At 44.2% G+C, this 11,046-nt stretch overlaps 1 protein-coding gene across 1 annotated transcript in view; it reads left to right on the top strand.

Annotated features, from left to right (window-relative positions):
* The window catches only part of Scd5 (stearoyl-CoA desaturase 5), a 119,167-nt gene that overhangs the window by 55,844 nt on the left and 52,277 nt on the right, over window positions 1-11,046 (top strand). The window contains exon 3 of the mRNA XM_005388247.2: window positions 5,839-5,969. Within this exon, the coding sequence (XP_005388304.2) occupies window positions 5,839-5,969 (131 nt within the window). The remainder of the gene's footprint in view (window positions 1-5,838; window positions 5,970-11,046) is intronic.

Below are 11,046 nucleotides of genomic sequence, written 5' to 3'. Positions count from 1 at the left end.
TTATTTACTTGCTGTTGGTTTCCTACTTTTTCTATCTGTTTAATTGCTTGCTGTGCTTGAGGGTTACTTTCTATTGTTGTTTGTGAAATTGTGGTTATTTTTTTCTCTGTCTAAAATATCTTTTAGTACTCTTTGTAAGGATGGTTTGGCACTCATGAAGTTCTTCAGTTGTTCTTTGTCATGGAGATACTTTATTTCTCCATTAAATTTTAAGGATAGTTTTGCAAGATACATCAATCTTGGTTGGAAGCTGTTTTATCTCAGGACCTGTAATACTTCACTCCAAGCTCTTCTCAATTGGATGGTTTGTGTTGGGAAGTCTGTCATGATTCTGATGGGCTTTCCTTTATAGGTGATCTGTTTCTTTGCTCTAGCAGCTTTTAATATTCTGTTCTTTTGCTGGAGATCTGGGATCTTGATTATTATATGTTGGGGTGTAGTTTTATTTTGGTTATGGCTAGTTGGAGTTCTATATGCCTCATTTACTGTATATCAGATTCTGTTCTATGTTTGGGAAATTTTCTGCTATTATTTCTGCAAATATTCTTTTCATGTCATTTGTATTGCCTCCTGGTGTTTCATTGACTCCTATTAGTCTTACGTTATTCCTCCTTGCCTCATCTTGCAGCTGTTGAATTGATTTTTCGTGGTTCCTTGTTGATTTTAAGAGATCCTTTCTTTCATGATCACTAGCTGCCATGCTGTCTTTATGATCTGAAATTCTATCTTCGGCCTCATTCAAGCAGTTTTGCCAGCTTTCAATGGAAGTTTTGATTTCCTGGATTTCTCTTTGAGTCTGTTTCATGAGTTCTAGTTCATCCTTATATTGTTCATTTAATGTTTCCATCCATTGCCTATGTTCATTTATTTTTTTATGTATTTCTTCTTTAGATGTGCTGAGCAATTCTTTCATTATTACTGTCATTTTATTTTTTGCCTGAGAGTTTATTTCTGATCTGATCTCTTCTATGGCCTGATGGAGTTGTTTCTTTACTTCCATTGCAATCATTTCAGCAATTTCAGGTGTGTGTTTACCCAGTTCTTCTATGTTGATGTCTCCTGGACTTGTTCTGAGTGGAATGGAGTTCTGAGATTGCATGTTAGTCCTAAGTCTTGTCATGTTTGATGCCAGAGGCAGAACACTCAGTCTCCCTCTTCCCTGGCAGCTCAGCCAAGGTCACTAGTGTCCCTAGTTTTCTTGGTGGTCAGGCTTGCTCTTCAGTGACCACTGTGATGTGCTGCTTAGTCTGGGGTCTTCCAGCAGATGGTGAAGTGTACCTAGTTCTCCCAGGTCTCAGACATGAACTATGATGTCTGCTGATGGCAGACTGTCTGATCCATTGTCCCCTTGCAGCTCAGGGCATGTGTATGACCCAGAAGCGGGCTGCAGTGATGGCACAATCACAGACCCATGGTCCTGTGTCCCCAGGCAGTTCAGGGTACAGGCAGAACCCAGACATGAATCACAGAGATAACAGTTCGTGGCCCACCTGATTCCGTGTCTCAAGGCAGCTCAGGGCGTGCACAGGAGCCAGACATGAGCTGCACTGGTGGTGATCACAGACTACCTGTGTGTGTGACCTCCAGGAGTCAGGGCACAAGTAAAGCCCAGATGTAAACCACGGTGCCAGCAGTTCGTGGACTGCCTACTCTGGTACTTCAGGTGGCACACGGCACATGCAAGGAGGGCCCAGACATGAGCCCTGGTGTTAGCAATTTGTGGGCCTTCTGGGTCAGGATCTCCTGTCTGCTATTTTTAAATTTTGAAACAGGATCTTATTAAATTGCCTGGGGTGGCCTTAAACTTGCTATCCTCCTGCCTTAGCCTCCTGAGTAGCTGGGATTGAAGACAGAGCTGCCACACCTGGCTGGACTTTATTCTTTACTATTGCAATCAGACTTTTTTTTTATCTTGGTGATATGTAGCCTTTAGTTAACCCCATGTTGGGCTTTGAGCTAGAAGGAAGAGGAAGTGTGGGGTCAGGTGTTTATTCTCAAGGTCAGGAAGGTGAGGTCGGACACTAGGCCAGGCTGTGCTGTGTGAAGCACCATAGAAAACCAGCAGCCACCACTGCCCAGCGCAGGCTCTGATTTAAGCTCTTGGTCATTGCCCTGGATGAAGACAGGCCAGCTATGCTAATGGTCCCTAAGGGTTGGAGATTCTGAGAACAGAACAATGCTGCAGTCTGTAGTAAAGGCCTTCCTGGGAGATGTGAGTTGGAGTGATCTTTTTTGGCTGATGTTTTTTGTGGAGTCTTGGAATTACTTTTATTGTATCCAAGGTCCAGTGTCTTAGCATACTGAACAAAAAAAGTCAAGTTGAATTTTTGCATTCTAGATGTGAAGAACAGTGATGACACAGAAAATAACTGTTCATTTCATGGACTTGTGACCAAAGTTAAATTACAGTAACAAAGGAGATATGAGCTTTTTACTTGCTACACTTTCTATGATTTATAGGAAGGTTTTTTCTTCTTTCTTTCTTTTTGCTTTTTATCCTTTTGAGTAAAGAATGGTTGGTCAAGTTCATGAAAATCACAGCTAGTCAAAGGTCCATTAATTTTAGACCTAACACTGAATCTTATTTCCAGAATCATGTAAATATATACTGAGATCAAGAGCAGCCAGACACTTAACTTTTGGAAGTTGTACAAGAAATATCATGCTCCTTTTAAATATGTACACTGATGTGAAGTTACCCTAATGATTTGTCCTCAGAAGCACCAGGGATAAGTTCCCTACATGCTCATCCTGATCCAGGACAGTTCATAGCTGCTCTTATTTCTGAGTCAGGGCTCTTGTCCAGGTTCTTGATGTCTTAAACAAAGCATTAAGTGGAAATTCCAAGAATAGCAGCAGAATCAATGATTTATTTGACAAACAAAAGATACAGTATGTGGGAGACCACCAAGCTGAACTCTCCTGAGAAACAAAGCCCCTTGCTTCAATCTTTCCCTGACCTTTACTTCAACCCTATTCACTGTAATCTGCAGAGCTGACTGTATTGAAGCAGATGTTCCCTTAATCGGCTAAAAGTCCAGCACGTTGCATTGTAGCACACGGGCAAGAATTGCTCCCCCTGCTGATTGCTGGAATGAGCAACAGCCTGTGAGATTCCAGGGCTAAGACATGAGAGAACATACCAGCTGAGGCCATGGGACTAAAAACGAATTTTACCTTCCTGGCAGTAAAGATGCTAACCTTGCATATATCAAGCTATCCATTGTATTGCTAACCAGAGGGCCTCTGTGCCCAGTACAAAAATGCTTTGTTTTTTCTTATAGCTAACGTCTGCAAAGTTTCTTTTCCCTAGCTCTCTCCCACACCCTACACTCCCCGCCCTGAGAGATACCAATAAAAGCCATGAGCTTTTGGACTCGTGGCCTTTTGTTCCACAGAGAACATTGGTCATCCCAGAGTCCTCAACTGCAGAATATTCTCTCTCTTTTTTTGCATCAGTGTGCCATATTGAGGGTGGCAGACCTGACCCTTCCTTGGGGTTTTGGTATAGTACACTCCACAGGGTGGGAGTGGGTCAGTGAGAGTGGCTCATGGCCCCAAGGGGCTCAGTGCTGAGGGTTTTGCACCTTAGGGTTTGGGGTAAGACTGAGGGTTTGGTCTGGGTTATGACCCTTGCCAATGAGCAGCTTGACTTAACCTCTCCATCAAGCAGTGGAGTTTTTGACTTTGTATGGCCCTTGGGGGAACTGTCAAGGCCCAAACTGAAAAAATTGACTGATTCTTTTTGTCTGTATGCTAAGACATTAGACCTCAGATGCAATAAAAGTAATTGTTCAAAGCCCAGGGACAGGGTGGTGGTAGGTGTCAAATCTACATAGTCAACAACGTGGTAATTCGGGTTAGGGTCAGCAGGGGTTGCAGAAGATGAAGGGAAGCACACCCAGGGACCTGTTGTACATAAACTAAGTTACCTGGTTACCCTTTCCCATTGTGTTTAGACCTGGGCTTCCTGGTCCCAGGCTAATGTTTAACTCAGAAGGGGGATCAAGTGCCAGGAAGTGGCCTCTAAGGCAAGCCCTCCTTTTTTATCCAGCCTTTTCCTTAGCCATTTCCTGCCTCATTCTGGTGATACGTTCACAGCCCAAGGTATGTTCTGTGGTGATTATTTACAGAGGGCCCTGCATGTGCTCAGTGTAAGTATAGCAATTGTGTACAGCCCACCTTCTACCTTCCTTGTTTCTCCCTCTGTCTTAGTTACTTTCCTGTCATTGGGACAAAATACCCAACATCCATAAGGAGGAGTAGGGGTTTATTTGGCTTACAGTTTCCAGTAGGTTCAGTCCAAAGTCAGTTTGCTCTAGGAAAGAAACAACACAGCCGATGGGCATGGGGGAGTGAGGCTGTTCAACACAGCAGCCAGGAGCAGAGAGAAGGGAGGAGCCAGGGTCAAAAGTACGCCCTTCCAGGTCACACCTACAGTGACCACCTCCAACCAGATCCCACCTCCTAACGGCAACTTCAGCTGTGAGCTCATCCATGGATGGATCCACTGATGAGCAGAGCACCCCCACAATCCAAACTTCTGGGGGCATTTTAGGTCTAAACCACAGTGCCCCCCATGTAAGGAAGCAGCTCCCTTTTACATTTAGATTGGGATCCAGTATTAAAGATGACAGTAGGGTATAGAGGAGTGGAGATAAAATTTACCTGATGTCTCCCCAAGAGGCAGAGAGGCATCTATTGGTCAGGAGCTCTGTTCTTGGTTCACGCAGACTTGGGTTTGCCTCTTAGCAAAGGTAATTTGTAGCTTTGTGACACTGGGAAATTAGTTCATTTCTAAAATGGGGCTAATAATCATGCCAAACTCATAGGTTGTTTGCTGTGTTTAAATAGGTGATTTTGTTTTAAACAGTGGGCATTAAGTGGCCACATGGCTTTTAAAACCAGAGTAGTAGTAAAACTCTTAACAGGCATCATTTTGGGGTTCCCAAGATGTCTCTTTCTCCAGTGGACATTGGAGATATCTTTTCCCAGTGGCCTTTCCCAAGTCCTCAGGCCAAGAGGAAACTACCACACCCTTACTACCATCTTTGGCGGTCACGGCAGTGAGATGGGGGTCTCTGGGCAGAGGCATGGGGACACGGCTGAATCGAGTTTGATTGCAGTGTTTACCACTCATCCTCTGGAAGGTCCTGCTCCTCATCTGTGAACTGAGAACTGTGATACCTTTGGCAAGAATTAGAGATGGTGCTATGCTTAAATGTGCAGCAGCCCACAAGCCCACCCCTAGGCTGGCTTTGAACATCTCCCCAGCTGGCTACTTTCCCCTCTCAGGTCGCCGTGACAGTGTCCACTAAGGTCTCTGGAGTTCGAAGTTCCTCCTTCTCACTGGGCTGAGTCAGACTTCATTGCTCTTAAGCCTGGCTCAGTTTCCTTCAGTCCAAGGCCCATGAAGCTGTGATTGCAGGCACTGCTGCTTAGAAACACACTCGTCATATGACACTGGCCTGGCCAACCCAGAGGCAGCACAGTGATCAGCCTCACTCTCAGAGCAGAGTGGACTAGGAGGCCCAAATGGCACTGTCCTCTCAGGCTCTTGCAAGGCCAAGGAGAAAACAAGCAGTTAAAACACTTTTTGATGGAGGAGGAACTGATGTTTAAAGCCTCCTGAAATTAGGCCAGAGTTTCCAGAAGAAAGTTCAGTCTGCGTCTGCCCCATACTGGAAAGCCACGTCTTCTCAGGTCATTGATTCTTCACGCTGCAGATTCCTCCCCTGACACCACTTCACACAGGTCCCCACTCGAGAGGGAAAAAGCATGGGGATGTTGAAAGGCTCAGTGACAATTGCCAACACTGTCTCTGCTTGTGTCTTGCAGCCTACTTCTGCTTCCTTGTGACCGCTCTGGGTGTGACAGCTGGTGCCCACCGCTTGTGGAGCCACAGGTCCTATAAGGCCAAGCTGCCTCTGAGGATTTTCCTGGCTGCCGCCAACTCCATGGCTTTCCAGGTGAGGATACTGGGTTGTCTCTGTCTGGGGACCCAGTGCAGATGGCCCTGGGGAGGAAAGGAAGGATGGGTGGACACCCTCCACCTTGGCCCTGGGCTTGGTGCTGAGCCCCAAGCACTCACAGTCTGTCCCAAGATTTTTATTTGTCTCCGTGGAGATTTAAATATAGTAATTGTTCACTGGGGCTTTCGTGCCCTGAGGCCACTGAACTACAGAGTTGCCTAGGAGGCTCAGCCACCGAGTCCACGCTGTAAGTACCTGAAGTGCCCAGCACTGTCCCTGCTCTAAGCAAGGGCTGGGTTCTGGGCTGAGTGTACTGTTGTCTCATATGATCCTCACATAACACTGTGAGCTGAATGTGATGTGTACTGCCATTTTACTGATGAGGAAACTGAAGTTTAATGAGGTGAGGGAATTTTGCCCACTTATAGGCCTAAGAAATGGCACACAGAGGGTAGGCAGATGCAGGCCAGCCTGACTTGTCCCTCTTCCATAGTCCTAAACTTGCCCTACTAGATCTGCATGAATGGACTTTGATCTGGCTGAAGATGCAGAGATTTTACACTGATGGTGGCTAGCTGTGACTCATTCCTCGTCAGCTGTGACTCATTCCTCATCACCTGTGACAATAAGAATACAACTTTAGGGGCTGGGGATTTAGCTCAGTGGCAAAGCGCCTGCCTGGCAAGTGCAAGGTCGTGAGTTCAGTTACCGGTACCAGAGAAAAACAAAAAAAAAAAAAAAAAAAAAGAATACAACTTTATTCCCAGGGCGCTTATGTAACCATTGGAAGTTGCAGGGAGCTATAAAAATGTAAGAGAATGTCATCAACACACTAGGGTTAGGCCATGTCCTTTAAGACGATTCTAGTCCTAGACCATTTCCTGCCCCTTGGGCTTTCTGAGCTGCTGGGATTTTGGTATGATTGATATGTTTTCCAAATTTTTGATCTAATCCAGGCAGTGTGGGTGAGCGCAACTTGTTCTCAAAGTATCTGCTTTTGTGTGTGTGTGGATGATTCTAGACCCTGTTTACTTTTATCTACTGGGAAGAGATGGGGATTCCTAAAATTGCTTTAAGGTCCAGGGAAATGGGCAACCTAGGAGCTTCCCTGAGACTTTCAGACACACAACTGGCCTGTCCACCTCTGCAATGGGCCTCCACCCCTATAGGACAGCCTGACCTGAGCCTTTCTCTCAGTGCTTTTGTGGCTTGGAGTCATTTTCCTACTCGGGCTTCTGTCTACAGTTTGAGCTTTCGTAAAGCACTGAACGAATAACACAGTAATTGAACTGAGAAAGTGTCACAGGTGATATGGATCTATGCTGGTTATGCCGAGTAGTCAGGAGTTAGCACCAGGGTCCTAGGAAATAGCTACTGCACACTAAGGAGAAATAGGCACTTCAATTTGTGTTCTTTTGTTTACCACTGGCAATGTGAATTATGCTGCATTTTATTTTGAGTTCAACCACATCATCTTATTTCAATGTTGTATTTTGTTTATCATAACTTAGAAACTTACTGGCTTATCTTCAAGATGCCATTCGGGACTTAACTCAATATTTTCGTTTATTTTGTTCAAACCATTTATTATTTTTAGGCTCCAATTATACACTCAGGCAGTTATAATACACCCTTATTACTGGAACTGTCTTTTCCAAGATAAATAACTTGTAACTGAGAGCCTAAAATTTGACATTTTTCTGACTGAGATTATTTGTTTATAACTCAATATTTGAAAACTTAAGTTTCCTTATCAAAACATCACATAACAATACCAGACTGTGATTTTAACTAACTTGGGGGAGAAAGCACATTGTAGAGAGAAGCACCCAGGTTTTGGATGAATTCTTAGCTCTGTCTAGATGTAGCCTTTATGAAAATCTTAGATTCTTTGTCTACAAAGGGAACATAGTCATGCTAACCTCACAGAGTTGAGGGGGTATGAAATAACAAGTGCCAAGCTTATGGTGAAATTTGATAAATTGTTCTTGTCTTTGATGAGGATCAACTTAATAGCTTACTCCTTTCTATATTCTAGAAAAGAATGAGATATTATATGGAAAAAACGGAGGGATTATTTGTTAAATACATGAAAAATGGTGTCTCTGAGCAGCGCCTCTTACCTTTGCTGTGATAATGGTGATTTATTGATTCATCGAAGCCCCTAGCTGTCCACGTGGTGCTCTGTGACCCCATCAGCCACAGTGGGAGTCTCTGGCAGATGGAGGGGTGCAGCCAGGGGTGGGGAATGACGACTCTCAAGGCTGCTGTGTGAGACTCATATCTTCTTTCTGCCTTTACGTGGCAGGATTCACTACACGCCCTAACAATAGAAATGTACTTTTCTGGTAGAGAATAACCTGCTTGCTTCCTTCTTTGTTGGGAATCCAGGTCAGTGAAAGTAGGTGAGATGGGAGAAGTCACATAATGAAATGCCTCTCAGGGGAATGGAAACGTGGCAGCCCAAGAGCTGAGGGGAGAGCATTGTCCATAAATGGGTTTGTTCTGAGCAACAGGGACGTATAGCTCCCTCTCTTGCATTGTGTCTCCCTTCGCTGTAGGGTGGATACCTTTTCCTGCAGGTGTCTCCTGCTCTTGTATCTTTCGAGCTTGCTGTGTCTTTGAAACATCCGTGGGACAAGAGCTCTGGCTGCCATAGGGAGGACAGGGACTATGCATGCATTTCTGTTGTAAGGTAAATTTTTGTGAATGAAAAATTATACACCTTAAAAACACTTAAAGGTTCATATTTTTAACAACGTTTAATAAAACAGGGTTATCTTTGTAATAAATAACTACCTGGTATTCTATGTTAATTTAGCATCATATCTATAGTGCAAGGAAGATATGCTGCAGACGAATGTCAGTTTGAGGTCTATTTGGAAGCATTTTCCAGCTCACTGTCCATTCTACCTTCTCTTCACAAAGAGGATCTCTAGAAAAGAGGGTGAATTTCCTTCTGTTATCACAGGCAACTAGAACTGGGGGTCCTCAGAAGCCAGGTATTTCGTCCCTTTTCTAGCAATAGAAGGAACAAAAGCCTAAATAGCTTGGTTTGTTTTTATTTTCCTACATCAGCTCTAGAAGCATTTGTGTGTTGCAGTGCAATTCCTTGGCAGACTGTTTCTTCTTGTACCTGCCACCGGCTACTTGGACCGAGATGGCACCCCGTCATTGCTCACCCTTTTTACCTTTGCTTTCCTGCTGGGCACACTCTGTTGCTGCTTTCTAGCTTTCCCAGCCCGCTGATTACTTTGTATTCTGGACTAAATCAAATCTCATCATGACAATTTCTATTCATATTCCTAATCTCTTTAGACCCATCTGTGTTACTTCCCTGTCCTCAATGATGTCTGCTGCACCTCCTGATTTAGTACCTACCAAAAAATGTTATTAACAAAATACGTAAGCCTTGAGTGCCGTCATGAATGAAGATGCTAAATAGAACTCGACCTTGCAGACACAGGGGGCCGTCCCTCAGCCACCAGTCCTCCTGCTCCTCAGTAGACACGGGGCTCTTTTCAGCGTCGATCCGTATTCGCTGCCGTCAGCCTTTCGGTCACCCTGTCCCTGTCCTCCCTATGGCAGCCAGATCTCTTGTCCCAGGGATGTTTCAAAGCCGCAGCAAGCTTGAAAGATACAATACCTTCAGGATCTTGAATTAGCAGTTTTAATTACTGGTAAAATTTACTGAGTTTCACACGCCAGAGTTTCACTAGGTCCAGCCACCATTCACTTTTTAAAACTCTTTTATTTTTTTACCATATTGTGCAGATTTATTACATGAGACGTGAATAATAATGCACTTAAATCCAAAAGTCACACTCAGATATATTAAGTACAACCCAGACTCCTGGCTATTGAAGAAATACATGTTCTTTTTCTATAAACTAAACTGTGCAAGTACCATATTTTTAGTGTAGACAATAACAGACTTATATAGATTCTAAACAATGGGACTCAGGGTGTATTTGTATAGATTAATTCACCTCTCCAAAGATATGTGCATTTTAAAAGTGAAGCAAATGTTTTGGCCCAAGACACAGGTGGTGTTGTACAACTCACTCCTGTTACAGCTCACCAACATGGTCCATCCTTAGGCTCACAGATGGCTAGGCAGAACGGCTCTAAAGTGAGCGCTCATCGTGACAATGTAGAGTCTACCATGAACCCAGTATCATTCCTAAACCGAACACTAACTACTGCCCTGCACTGCTGCTCAAGAGATAGCACATTAGGTTTCTTAGAAGAGAATTTAGATGACAAGCTCAAAATTTCTAAAACCTTGCCCTGGAATTTTTAGGTTGTCTTAAACTCATTCAGAAGGCAAAAACGTTTGATTGCTTTCACCTTCCTCCCAGTGAAACCTCCATCTTACTTTGTGTAAATCTGTTCATTAATTCCCTTTGAATTTAAGGGTGCATAAACCACTACAGTCTTATGGGGAGCAGAAGAGCTGTATAAAGAAATGGCTCATAGGAGCTTTGCATAGAGCTGCTAGGCTTGTGTACAGACAGATTTTTGCAAGGCAGTGTGGAGTTACAGGCCTTCTGCTTTCTTTTTAGGCTGCAGAAATAGGAACATGAACAGGGTACCAGAGAATGCCTAATGCAAAAGGGGAGTTTTGAGCTAACCAAAAGAAAGGGGTAGTTGCTGTTTAGATATAAACATTCCCCAAAAGTTTTGTGTGCTGAGGTGGCGCTGTTGGAAGGAGATTGGCTCATAGGGGCGCCGTATTCATAGGAGATTAACCCACTGATGAGTTCGTAGCAGGTGTGCTTTGGGAGAGGGGCCTGGTAGGAAAAGGCAGGGCAGTGGGGTGTGGAAGGGCTCATTCTTGTCCCCAGCAACCCTTCTCTCTGCTTCCTGGCTGCCATGGGATGAGCAGCAGCCCTCGGCCAGGCCCTTCCGCCCTGCCATTTCTGCACTGGGCCCAGCCAACTTTGGACTGAACCTACTGGAAGCTGTGAGCCAAATAAACCTCACTTTCTTTTTTTTTAATTTTAAAGAATAAAAGAAGGATAACATAATAATAGGGGGGACTTAGCAAATTACAGACAAAATGGTAGGAAAT

Source organism: Chinchilla lanigera, unplaced genomic scaffold, assembly GCF_000276665.1.
Source record: "Chinchilla lanigera isolate Chin_1 unplaced genomic scaffold, ChiLan1.0 scaffold00032, whole genome shotgun sequence".
Lineage (NCBI taxonomy): Eukaryota > Metazoa > Chordata > Mammalia > Rodentia > Chinchillidae > Chinchilla > Chinchilla lanigera.
This window is presented reverse-complemented; position numbering and strand designations above follow the sequence as displayed.